Below are 12,922 nucleotides of genomic sequence, written 5' to 3'. Positions count from 1 at the left end.
GCTCCGGTGGGCTATTGCAGGCTGGAACTTTCCAGATGACTCCGTGTGTGTGTGTGTGTGTGTGTGTGTGTGTGTGTGCAAGTCCCCTCCAGAATCTTTCCTGACCACCATCCTTCCCCACCCCCTCACCGCCCCTGGGGTCCCTTGGGCCACCTTAAACGCTTGCCGAGGGTCCTCCCGGAACTGGAGGACCGTGGTGAGATCTGTGGGGCCACAGTTCTCCAGGGTGGCCTGGCCCCTGCTCCCTCGCTCCTTGGCTGCACTGCCCATGGTTTCCTTCATGAACGAGCACAAGGGCCGGGGAGTCGGACGTGACTGTTGCTTCGATTATCCCTGTTTTCTGTCCCTGACACACCTTAGGGAGTCACTGGGCATTGCTTTGGGTTTTTCCCTCCTAGTTTCCATACGTCACCCCCGCCCCCCATGAGCCAGTGAAGACACTCAGGAGCCTGGTGAACATCCGGAAGGACTCCCTGCGGCTTGTGAGGTAAGGCTGCGTCCCGCCCTGCTCTGTGGCCCCTAGTGCCCGGGATGGGGGGCAGCGGCGAGCGACCTTGGGCTCTGCTAACCTCGGGTGTTGAGCCCCAGAATTGCTCCTGGGGTGTGGGTGCAGCGGGAGAGGCCAGCAGGGCCCTGCTGGTGGAGCTTTCGTCTTTGAACCAGGGCTTCTCAGCCGACAGCTGGCCCGTGTCTGCTGTCACAGCTCGGGGGTCAGTGCTCTGGCTCCGTGGGGGCCAGAGGCCAGAGATGCTGCTCAGCCCCTGCAGTGCATGGGGCAGCCCCGTAGCCAGGACTGAGCCAGTGTCCAGCATCAGTGGGCTGAGATGCTGCTTTAGACCTGGAAGGCTTGAAGCATCCGGGGCTGTCTCCAGCTGGGACGACTCCTCCCTTCCTGTGGGCTGGAGGCGAGGGAAGGACAGCGCTGCGGTGTTGGCCCTCATTGCCCCCAGGGAGCGGGCCCCCACATTTCCAGGTGGCCACCACTGAGCGCCCCTGGGGTGGGGACATGTGTGCCGCGCAGGGTGGGGACACTTGGGCACAGCCCCTGACCTGCCGCCTGTCCCTCTGCCTCCCGGGCAGGTACAAAGATGGTGCTGACAGCCCTTCAGAGGACAGTGAGAAGCCCCGAGTCCTCTACAGCCTGGAGTTCACCTTTGACGCCGACGCCCGGGTGGCCATCACCATCTACTGCCAGGCGGTGGAGGAATTCCTGAACGGGATGGCAGTGTGAGTGTCCGCACCCGGGGCAGCGCGGCGGCCCGGCCGCTGTGCTTCTGTGTCCAAGTTGTGTGCTTGAGCTTTCGGAGGGTTTATTTGCAATAAGGGTCCTACTGGCGTCACAGGTTTGAAATCTGCAACTTCAGCAGCACCAGAGACTGGGACAGACCAGCGAAAATGTGCCTGCTTTGGCCCTGTTGGGGAAAGCCACCGGAGGGCCTGATTGGCTCTGGGATTGGGGCTCAGGCTTCAGGTGCTGGCCCTGCCCTGCACCCGCCAAGCAGCTCCTGGCATGGGACCGCCTGTGCCTCAGTTTCCTGAGCTGGGGGTAGGAGTGGCTGGAGCGGCCGTCTTGTACTTGGTGTAAGGACGTTGCTGCTGCTACTGGAGAAAACGCAGAGGTGGGGGTTGGTGGGGGGCAGCCCCTGCAGGGAGTGAATGCTTTGTCCTCCATGGGGCTCACGGGGCTTGGGGTCTGGGCCCCTGAGGGGCTGCCCTTACCACCCCCCATTTTCTTACCCATCCCCCACTCGTACCCTCCCTGGCAGCAACCAGAGGACAAGGTTCCTTTTCCTGTACTTCCTTCTTTGAGGCTCTACACTGACCCAAACATTGGATTACTTTAGTTTTTTCAGTGATGCAAGCCATTAAAAATGTGTTCTTACCATAAGCCAAGAATGAGAAGATCCAGGAGTATCTGGGGGCCTTCCCCCCCAGAGGTGAGCACAATGGCTTGCGGGTGCTGTTGCTGATGTCGCCATTCGGGTCCCTCTGTGGCCCTCCTGGTGCCCTGTGGGCTCTTTCCTTGTGACTCTGCCTGCCTGATCTTTGTCCTCAGCCATGGTCACCTGCTCTGGCCCCTGACTAGGAGGTGGGAGGACCCATGTGGGAGGGCCACAGTGCCCCAGATGTTGGATGAGGCTTCCATGTTCTCTCCTTTCTGCTCATTTGCCTGCCACAGTGGAGAAGTCCTGGCTAGTGGGGTGAGGTCTGAGGGCTGCCACAGAGAGGGGGACCTGGCAAGCAGCCCACCCACCCCACACTCCAGCTTTTGTGTGTGTCACACTTGGGCACAGTAAGAGGTGTTATATGCTTGAGAAGAGGGTCTGTTGCTCACAGAAGGACAGTAGACGCATGAGCAAAGGGCATAGTTGCCCCTGGAGCCTGTGTCTTGGACCCCTGGGGGACTCCTCCCCTTAGGGGAAGAAATGCTGCTCTGTCCTTTTCCTGATAGCTGGCAGGAGTGGCTGGGGGCCTGCTTCCCTTTGGAGTTTGCTGGTATTTAGTGGTGTGAGCTCAGAAGTCACCAAAACAAAGAGAAGCAGCTTTGTTCCAGGACCCAGAAGCCTGTCCCCAGGGACCTTTACCTTAGCCTGGGAATTCTCTTTGCATTCCCTGATCGCCTCCCTGCTTCCTGACAGGCAAGAAGGGGTGCAGATCTGAGGTCCCAGAGAAAAGCCTAGGGTTGAATGGCAGTAGAGTCCTAGCCTGTATCTTTACCACCGGCTGAGGCCTGGCTTCTCACAGGGAAAAAAGGGCCTCTGGCCTCTGGCAGGCAGAGGAGCCCCCCTCCCCCCTCTCGGGGCATACAAGAACGGCTCCCCCACCAGCCACCAGCGTCTCAGGCTTTCCAGAGTGTCTTTTGTCTAAGAGACTGAGAAATGGCCTCAGGAATGGCGGGCGTGGAGCAGGCAGAGCAAGCTTTGTCAGGGTTGTGTGTCCGAATCGGGATCAGGAATGGGGAGAAGCCAGAGTTGGTCAGAATGGAAACTGTGAGCGCCCTTTGACCCCATTGTTCCTTCTCTGGGAAGGTGCATGTGTGTGCGGCTGGGGTGGATGTAGAAGAGGGTCCTGGAGGCCTTGTGTGCAACAGTGGGGTGTTGGGGACCATCTGGTGTTCACCCCGCACTGAAGACCTCACCGTGTTCGCAGAGCACGGGCCTCTGCATGTGACAGTCAGGGGACAGCGCCGGGACTGACCATAGTGAGGGAGTTGTGGGCCAACTGGCCCTTGAACATGGGAGAGCAGACGCCTGTGCCTTCCGGCGTGGGTTGTGGGTGACGCAGAGATGCAGGCGGCAGACAGTGCGCGTGAGGGTGGGCTGTGGGGCAGGCCGCCCGCAGCGTACGTGTCTGTACCGTGTTTGTGCAGCAGAGGAGACACGTCAGAGAAGCCAAATGGAAAGGTGTAGTTGGGTCTGGAAAGGCAGTTAGTTACTGGGCAGCTGTGGGCTCTAGAGGACTTGTCACCAGGCAGGCTCCAGGCAGAGCTGGCGATGAGCAGAATGAGGCCGCCGAAGCTGGTGGCAGGCTGAGGGCCCCAGCCCGCCAGAGGACGGTTGGCACTTGCAGGAGGAGAAGGAAAGTGTGGGTCCTGCATGTCCTATTTCCGCTGGGTCCCGAAAGCCTGGTTCCTGCCAGCCCCCATGTCAGAGGCCCCTGTGCTCCAGGGTAGGGGGTTGCGGCCTGAGGACCAGACACAGCAGACCGTGTGCTCTCAGCCGAGGGTCAGCAGCCTTTCTGCCCCTTCAGGTACAGCCCCAAGAGCCCCGCCCTGCAGTCCGAGACCGCCCACTACAAGAGAGGGGTGAGCCAGCAGTTCTCCCTGCCCTCCTTCAAGATCGACTTCTCCGAGTGGAAGGATGATGAGGTAAGCTTCTGGGCAGGCCCCTCTGGCCCTGGCCCTGGCCCCGGCCCCTTTCTGGAATTCCCTGCCCCTTGTGGCAGGGGACGAACCCCTCGGGGCCTGTGTGCTCAGATTCCTCATGTGGGTGATACGCATCAGGAGTGGCTGCTGCCCTGGGTCCCTGTGCTCTGTCGGGCGTGTGCCAGACCCAAGAGTGGCGTTCAAGTCACGTGTCAGCACAGCTACAGGCTGCGGTACCCGGCTTTGGTGCCTTGTTGGGGCCACAGGACTGCAGCGCGGCGGAACCCTTCCACCCTGTGGTTCCGTAGCTGGGGTCGGTAATTTACATCATGTGAGGGATGGGGATGGAAGCTTTGTAGTAGCAGAAAAATGGAAACAGTCTGTGTGTCTGTGATTGCTTGTTCACCGAGGTTGTGGGAGCCATCGGTCTGCATGATACAGGCACCCCGGCTCACCTCTGTAACAGATGTCCTATCTTGGGATAGGACAGAGTTCTAGAACACACGCGTGCACACGCATATACAGGCTGTACGTGAACGGTGTGTGTGCCAGCACTGGATTCATGTCTGAATTGTTTGAGCAGGTCTGTTAAGATGTAATTTACATGCCATGATCACCACAATCCAGTTCTCGAACATTTCCATCCTTCCAGTAGATCCCTCATGCCCATGCATAGTTCATCCCTGTTCCTAGCCCCAGCCCCTACATTACTCTACTTTCTGGATGGATTTGGCATTTCTGGGTTGTTTTATATAAATGGAGTCATACAATATGTGGCCTTTTGTGTCAGGCGGCTCTCGTTTAGCGGAATTCTGTAGTTTTTTTTAAAGACGGCAGTTGTAAATCACTAAAATAAATCGGGGGGAAGGAACAGGGCAGTGGGGCATGGGTGGCGTAGGAATTGGGCAGGAAGGTTGGGGCTGGCGGACGGTGTCAGAAGGGGAAGGCCGCACCATGGTGTTTGCTCTCGGCTGTGTGTGTGCTTGTCAGGGTGCTTTGATGGCAAAGCAGCAGGAGCTGCTGTTGTGTCGCTGGAAGAAGGATGGGGCCACTGGAGCCTCGCCCCCAGCCCCATTCCGTCAGGTCCATCCCTGCGTGTCCACACTCCCGGTTGGGGTACCCAGCAAGTGCCTGTGGTCCTGCCCACCCTCCTGTGAAAGGGGGAAAGCCTCTCCCCAAAGAAAGGAGGGGGCTGGGTAGGCAGAGGGGGTTGGGCAGACAAGTGGGTACCCCCACCCTGTGGTCGCCTGTGGGGAGGGTTGGGCTCAGGCTGCACCTCACTTTGGTGACCTCTGCTTGTAGGGCAGTTCCTTGGCTTTTCAGCCGCAGGACACATCCTTGCATGTTTGCAGATGTGCTGAGTCAGGTGGACAGTTTGGGTTCCAGACTCCTGGTGAGGTCATTTGTCCTGGGGGCACACTTGGCTCATTAAACCAGTTTGAAGTGCCACATGGGGGGACCCCCTTTCCTCCCTTGGAGCAGCAGGGGCCCACATTGCAGCTTGTCAGCGTGTGGCACGGTGGACATGGTGGGGGTGGTGGCAGGTGCAGAGGGTGTGGTGGGCAGCCACGTGGGCCTGTCTCACGTGGACTTATCCCAGGACCCCTTCCTCATCTTCACCTTCTCGGATTATGTCCTCAGGTCCTCAGCTAATGTGTTCTCAGATCAGCTCACTTTTTTTTTTTTGGAAGATGTTTGTATGTATGTATGTATTTGACAAAGAGAGCACAAGCAGGGGTAGCGGCAGGGAGAGGCAGAGAGAGAAGCAGGCTCCTCTTGGAGCAGGGAGCCTGACATAGGGCTCAATCCCAAGACCTGGAGATCATGACCTAAGCTGAAGGCCCACACTTAACCATCTGAGCCACCCAGGTGCCCCACAGTTAGCCCTTTATTTTATTTTATTTTTTTCAATTTATTTATTTGAAAGAGAGAGAGAGTGAGAGAGAGAAAGCATGAGAAGGGGAGGGTCAGAGGGAGCCCGACGCGGACTCGATCCTGGTACTCCAGGATCATGACCTGAGCCGAAGGCAGTCATCTAACTGCCTGAGCCACCCGGATGCCCCCCAGTTAGTTCTTTTAAAGTGTACAGTTCAGTGATATTTACCAGATAGATGGTCCTCGACTTAAGATGGTTTATCTTTGATTTTTCAGCTTCACGCTGGCACAAAAGTGATACACACTTGGTCAAAATCATACTTTGAATTTTGGAGTACGGGCTCCCGCCAGGCTAGCGATCTGTAGCTCGGTCCTCTTTGGTGGTGTGGGCGGCCGGAGCCGCAGCTCCTGGTCAGCCACGCTGTCAAGAGGGGAAATGACCAGAGACGGCCAACGGACTGACTGCCATTCTGTTTCCCTCCCTCGGCGCAGGACTCAGTGTATCACACGAGCTACTCAGTGCTTCCCAGTGCAGCAGGCTCTGTGGGCGGCTGATGGAAGCGAGCGCGGGAAGTGCAATTCCGGCCTCTGGTATTTTCAGCTTGCGAGGGGCTTCTCAAGCCGAAACCCTATCGTAAGCTGAAGAGGGTCTGTATTCAGAGTGGTGCAGCCATCAGCACTGTCCAACTGCGGGACGATTTTGTCACCCCCACAAGAAATACTGTGCCTGCCAGCAGGCCCTCCCCGTGCCTCCCCTCAGCCCCCGACAGCCGCTCGTCATTCTGCATTGGCCTGTTCAGACGTTTCATATAAGCAGATGCGTACAGTGTGTGACCTTTTGTGCCTGGCTTCTGTCCCCGAGCACCATGTCTTCACCCACGTGGTAGCAGCTGTCAGTACTTTGTTCCTTCCTGTGGCCCATAATACCCCTGGTGTGGCTGGACCATGTTTTATCTGTTCATCTGTGGATGTGGATGGGCGTTTAGGTTGTCTCCAGCTTTGGGAGACAAACGGACAATGCTATACAAATTTGTGTGTGGATGTATGTTTTCATTTCTCTTGGCTGTGGCTTGCTTTTTAATTTACTTTAATTTACTTTAATTTAATTTAATTTAATTATTTTTGGGGGGTGCCTGGGTGGCTCAGTCAATTAAGCATCTGTCTTTTGCTCAGGTTATGATCCTAAGGTCCTGGGATCGAGCCCCACGTTGTGCTCCCTGCTCAGCGGGGAGTCTGCTTCTCCCTCTCCACTCTGTCCCCATCCCCTGTTCATGCTTGTTCACTCTCAAAGTATTTTTAAAATAATTTATTTTATTATTATTTTTTAAAGATTTTAATTTATTTATTTGACACAAAGAGAGAGATCACAAATAGGCAAAGCAGCAGGCAGAGAGAGAGGGGGAAGCAGGTTTCCCGCTGAGCAGAGAGCCCGATGCGGGGCTCGATCCCAGGACCCTGAGATCATGACCTGAGCCGAAGGCAGAGGCTTTAACCCACTGAGCCACCCAGGTGCCAATTTTTTTTTTTAAGACTTTTTTAAGACAGGTTCATAGCACAATTAAGAGGAAGGCATGGAGATTTCCCATATTCCCCCGTCCCCACTCATGCATAACTTTGTTTACTGAATCATATTGTGGACGTCTTAGAGATGGCCTGGTGGCCGGAGTGGCTTCTTTGCTGGCTTTCCCTTCCATTTCCCTCGGGCTTCCATTCATTTCAGTGAGAGCCACATCCCTGCTCTTCCGCCCTTTGCTTTACCTCTATTTCCCGGTGTCCATCTGGCCCGGGGCTTGCAAAGACCCTTGTCTGGAAGCTCCTGTGCAGTGGGCGAGCCCGAGGTGTCGTGGGGCGAGGCTCCCACCCGTGCTTGTGTTGTGGAAGAGGCCTGAGCTCGAGAGCCCGGTGTGGCCCCTCCCGGTGTCCGCTGCCCGGCTCTCCACTGACCGGGATGGCCGCTCTTTCCTAAGAGAAGTCTCTCTTCCTGCGTTAAAAATAAACGTCTCCCTCAGACGCGGGTGGGTGGGAGTCTCTGCCCTCCCCCTCCCCGCCGCTGCGTACTCAGCTCCAGGGAGTGAGTCGGGTGCAGAGTTCTGGGGAACAGCACTTTAGGGGAGATGGTTCTCGCCCCTGAGTCCCCACACTCCCCAGTCCCTCCCGTGTGACATGGCCACAGCCCTGGCGATGGCAGCACAGGACAGGTATCCAGCTGGCGGGTGGGGGCGGCCGCTCCTCCTGTGGAGGGTTGTCGTGGCCGGGCATTCGAGGGGCGCGGGGCGCGGGCCCGGGTGCCAGGGAGAGCCGGGGCCCTGTGTCCCTTCATTTCCGTCGCGGTCTTCTGGCCCCAGCCTGCGCTGGCCAGGGCAGGTCTTCTCTCAGGCCTCGCTGAGTCCGTGGAAGGAGTGCCGAGCGTCGGTTGCCACTCTGGGCTCCGTGGACGCAGTCGCCGAGCTGAGTGCTTGTAGGGGGCGCGGTGGACCTGCTGCCGCGGAGCCTTCGGACGGTATCTGCGGCAGGACTGTTTCAGTTGAGCGGCGGAAACATAGCTCAGTCTGACCTCAGAGAGGAAGACGGCGTCTGTCCATTGTGTGCCCCGTGGGGCCGTGAGCCCAGAGAGGAGGGCGGGGGTCACTGGCTGCTGGTGGGGTCACCATACAGGTCTCTTCAGACCAGCGGAACACGACTGGCTGTGGGTGCTCGGGCCGCACTCGGTGTGCGAGGGAGGACAGCGCTGGTCACCCCGGCTCCGCAGAGCACGGAGCTGCTTGTTGAGCACCTGGCCTCCAGGAGGTCAGGGCTTTTGTTCCAGAAACTGACCCAACGTGCGGGGGCGAGCGGGCTGTGTGTTCAGGGCTCTGCTCCCCATCGGGCTCTTACCTGAACGCTCCCCTTCCTCGGCGTACTTCGAACCTCGTAAGGGCAGCACCTGAACGTCACCCAGCGTCTGCGTCACCAAGATAACTCAGGATGGTCGCGGCCCTGTGCCCTGACTCAGGGTGGGAAGGGCAGGTACAGGCTTGCAGAGGGGCCCTTGTCCCATGGATAGCTGTGGGTGACCTGTATCTCCTGTCTCACATGATCACCTCCTCCACCCCACATGGGTCACCCCAGAGCAAGGGAGGCCTTGCAGAGAGGCCCCCCTCCTTTAAAGTCTGAATATCTGTGATATAGGCCTCTCCTCTGAGGCTGCAGCGAGCATGAGGCCTGGCTGAGTACTGGGGGGGCCTGAACACGTCCTCCACCTCCCTGCCTGCAGCTGGTGTGCATTTGGGCCCCCAGGGGCCTGTGTGCCTGGGAGTCTGTGCCCTGTGTCGCTCCGTGAGGTCCTCTGGGGCTACGTTCCTCCTCAGCTCCTGCTGCCTGAACATTCGAGGCTTTGCATGGCTGGTGTTCGCTGTGTGTTTTCTCAGCTGCCCCATGCACCAGACACAGCTTTTAGCCCTGTGTTACAGATGGGGAAACTGAGGCTCAGGTGGTAGAGTCAGACTCGATTCCAGTACCTGGTTCCTCCGAGTCCTGTCTCCCCCTGACAGTCTGGGACCCACAGGCTCCTTGTTGGCCTCCCCTTGCAACCCTGCCTGGGGTGTCCTCAGCTGGTCGCCTCTGTCCTGTGGGTCCTGGTCTGTGGCTTCTGCTGGTGAGCAGATGTGGAGGCTACGTGTGTGGGGAGGAGAGTGGCCTTTGGCCAGGGAGCCAGGGAGAAGGAAAAGTGAGGGGGATGGTGTCTCCTTGAGCTCAGTTGCATGCCACACTGTGGCCCCTTTCCTTCTGCCCTTCATGGGGACAAGCCAGGCACTTTCTTTACAAGGCTGAACACCGTTTGCCCGGGACTCAGACGCTGTTGCTGGTGTGTGTGGCATCCAGAAGGGGGACAGCCCCGGTGTAGCAGGCAAATGGGTGAGCAGGGTCTGGCCGCGCAGTGGAGGAGTACTCAGCCCAGGGAGAAAGCACTGACGCCCGTGCAGCGTGCGCGAGCCTCGTAAACGTGGTGCTCGGTGAACGAGCCAGGTGGGAGAGATCCGTGCTGTGACGTCCCACTTCTGTGAAAGGTGCAGACCAGGCAAATCCGTGGGTGCACAGTCGAGTGGGGCTTACCCAGTGGGGAGGGCGCATGGTCGTGGGGACAGGGCTCCGTTGGGATGATGAGAGCGCTCTGGAAGTGGACGGTGGTCGTGGTTAACGTGGCCTTACAGATGCACTTATTGCTACTGAGTTACATGACTTTGCCAACTCAATCATTTTTTATGTTTTGCCAAAACGGAAAAGAGGTACGCAGCTGTCTTCCGTGGCCATTTTGTCTGTCTTCGTGAGCTCTGCCGCGTCACCTCCTGCTCACGGCGCCTCCCCGCTCCAGCTCAGTCTGACTGTCCTCCCCTCCTTTTCTCCTCAGCTGAACTTCGACCTGGACCGGGGCGTGTTTCCAGTGGTCATCCAGGCCGTGGTGGATGAAGGAGATGGTGAGCGGCCCTTCTCCGTCCCTCTTCCTTCCGGGCTGTGGACCCTTCTCACCACAGTCTGCAGGGAGTTTATTCCAGAAGTGATGAAAGACGTTGGCTCAGCCCGCTTAGCGCATTTAGGGCCATGGGGTTTAAGCCCCAAACTGTCTGTTTTGGGGCTGGGCTGCAGGGCCCTCTCTTCAGCTCCTTCTCCTGACTCAGGAATTGCCAGCTGCCTGGCTCCCGCTGCGGTGACAGCAGCTAGCCAGGCCTCGGATTCTGGCGTCCACGCTCAGCGGCATGACAGAAAACAGCGGAGAGGGCATGGAGCGGGGCGGGCCCGTGCTGTGGGCTGTCAGCGAGGCAGGCTGACATGGGAGCATGGGAGCGCCGAGTCCTGGTTTCTAAGCCGTGTCGGAATGTTCCTCCGTGCAGAGCCAGCAGGGGGCATTTTGAGGTGACTTTGGGGGAGGAATGGCTGGCAGGAGCAGCAGGCCCCCCAGGCAGAGGGAGGCAAGATGAGGACAATCCTCCCATGGGTTTTGGGCTCCAAAACACCCGCTAGGAAGAGCATAGGGAAGCTCCCGCTAAGAAGCAGAAGTTCAGGGTGGGGGACAGAGGAGGGGTTGAGGCCAGCTCTGACCATTCCCTTCTCTCTCTCCCGGGCAGTTGTGGAAGTGACTGGCCATGCCCATGTGCTCTTGGCCGCCTTTGAAAAGGTAAGTGCCATCCTGCCCCTTACTGTGCCTGTGACCAGGGAGCATGGGTAGAAGGACGGTGTTCTGAGACTAGAAGTCTGAACTCGGGGTCTGGGCTTGACCACATGGGCTTCGTGTCAGAGGCTCGGAGCAGATGGGAGGCCTTCTGGTTCCTCTGGGCTCGGGGAGGCCGGGCCTCGAGGTAGCATCACCTTTGGGTTTTTGAAGGGCATGCGATGTATGGTGAGGGGGTGTGTTTTAGGGGGCCAGCCCCTTGGGAACGCCCTCTGACCTGCCCGCATGGACCTGGACACCCATGTGGAGGGCTGTCACCACAGACCAGCTTTTCTCTGGGATGTGCTGGGATCACCCAGGTTACCACCTCTCAGGACCCCTACCTTCCCCACCAGGCCCACTGGAACCTCCCAGCCTGGCCTGATCCTCACAGGTGTGTTCTGCCCTGCCTCCAAGTAGCTGTGTCACCCGGTGCCACAGGCCTACGTTGACCTCACTCCCCACTGGGGCCTTTCAGACTTCAGGGGCAGACACTTTAGGTACTTACTTCTCCTGTGTTGTGAGGAGGGAACTGGGCCCCTTGTTTGTTGTGTCCTTGGTGTGCAGTAGATGCTCAGTGAACCAATTGCTAGGGGTCTGCCACTTTTCTAGTGTGGCTCTAGACCCTCTCTGGTGGCAGAGAAAAGACGTCCAGGTCCTCCTGGAGTCCTTGCCCTGTGGGTGCCTCATGTATAAAGAGACCATTTACATGTAAGCATTCACTTAGTATTACAGTCCGCCTGATGTGTATTTGAACTTCGAGGTTTGCCCCTTTCTTCCACGCAGACCCGAGTCCCCAGTCTCCCCAGCTGTTCGTGTTTTGTGGCCACATTATGTAGGGTGCAGTGGGGAGAGAATGGTCAGTCTCACCATGGTTTCTGCATGAGGCTGTCGTGGGCTCTAGGGATGGTTCTGGTTACCTGTCAATGCTGTTCGTGGGGCCCAAGCAGTTGTGTGTATGTGTTCATGTAGCAGGCAAGTGCCTGGCTGTGTTGGGAGGAGATCCCTGCTCACCGAGACCCTTGCTGGAGGTAGTGGGCGCGTTCCCTGTTGGAGAATGTCATGACAGATGTCCCCCACCCCCAGGGCTCTTTGACATTGGCCCACACCCTGCAGTGGTAAAGTGTTTCTGGCACCAGCCTGTGGCCTGGGTAGACAAGGACCAGGGACCCCCATGAGGAAACCAGACTCAGGTTGCTGTTTCTGGACTTTGCACCCCATGCAGACCCCCAGCTTCCTCAGCCCATTGTGTGTCTGCGGCCTTGAGAGGTTGAGGGCAGCGCCCAGCTCCTCCCAGTGATCTGGTCTTTCCAGACTCCCTGGGTAGTTAGGACAGCTGGGCCCAAGGCCCTGTGGCCCATTTGTCCTGTGTTCCCCTGGGCCCCTGGGGCTGTGGTGGCACGGGGCGCCTAGGCCAGAGGGTGGGCCTCTCCCTCACCAGCTGCGCTCCCCAAGCCTGGCCTTGTCGGAAGAGATGGTGGCTGTTGGTTGTGTCTCTGGTGGGCCGGGTGGGCTGTCGATGGCCGGCTCCATCGGGACCTCTAGTTTAGAGTGCAAGGAGAGGCTGTTTTCCTTCTGGACTCCGTTGCACTGCAGATGCCACGTGCTGGTCTCTGTGGATTACGAGGGGTAACTGGCCTTGTCACAAGATCTCAGGTCTTCACTAACCTCGACTTCTGGGTGGTGTGTTTCCCCAGATGCTACCAAACACCCTCCTTAGTTCTTAAGAGTATTTAGGGTTTGGGGCTTTTCTGTACACGTATGTGTGTGCACGTTTGTCTTCTGAACGAAGCCAAGCCCTTTCTGGATTAGAAGTGGGCTGTGCGAGTTCTTGCCGTCCAGGTGCTGCTGCTTGCTGCTGGGGGCTCTGGGCTGTTGTCAGAACTTGCCTGATGGTCGTAAACCTGAGTGTGCTTGACCCCTGCCCGGGGAGCTGGGAGGACCCAGGAGGTAGTTCTCCAGGTAGTTTCGAGGCCCAGTCGGAGGCCCCCATTTGG

The 12,922-nt window shown here is 58.1% G+C and overlaps 1 protein-coding gene across 4 annotated transcripts in view; it reads left to right on the top strand.

Annotated features, from left to right (window-relative positions):
* MGRN1 (mahogunin ring finger 1) overlaps positions 1-12,922 on the top strand; it is a 50,348-nt gene that overhangs the window by 20,191 nt on the left and 17,235 nt on the right. For all 4 annotated transcript variants that reach the window (XM_032843741.1, XM_032843742.1, XM_032843739.1 and 1 more), the window contains exons 3-7: positions 399-487; positions 1,081-1,227; positions 3,751-3,868; positions 10,128-10,194; positions 10,843-10,892. In XM_032843741.1, the coding sequence (XP_032699632.1) occupies positions 399-487; positions 1,081-1,227; positions 3,751-3,868; positions 10,128-10,194; positions 10,843-10,892 (471 nt within the window). The remainder of the gene's footprint in view (positions 1-398; positions 488-1,080; positions 1,228-3,750; positions 3,869-10,127; positions 10,195-10,842; positions 10,893-12,922) is intronic.

The sequence above is a fragment of the Lontra canadensis genome, unplaced genomic scaffold, assembly GCF_010015895.1.
Source record: "Lontra canadensis isolate GAN:19392208 unplaced genomic scaffold, GSC_riverotter_1.0 scaffold143, whole genome shotgun sequence".
NCBI lineage: Eukaryota > Metazoa > Chordata > Mammalia > Carnivora > Mustelidae > Lontra > Lontra canadensis.
The sequence above is the reverse complement of the archived record's forward strand: the minus strand, read 5'-3'. Positions and strand labels throughout refer to the sequence as shown.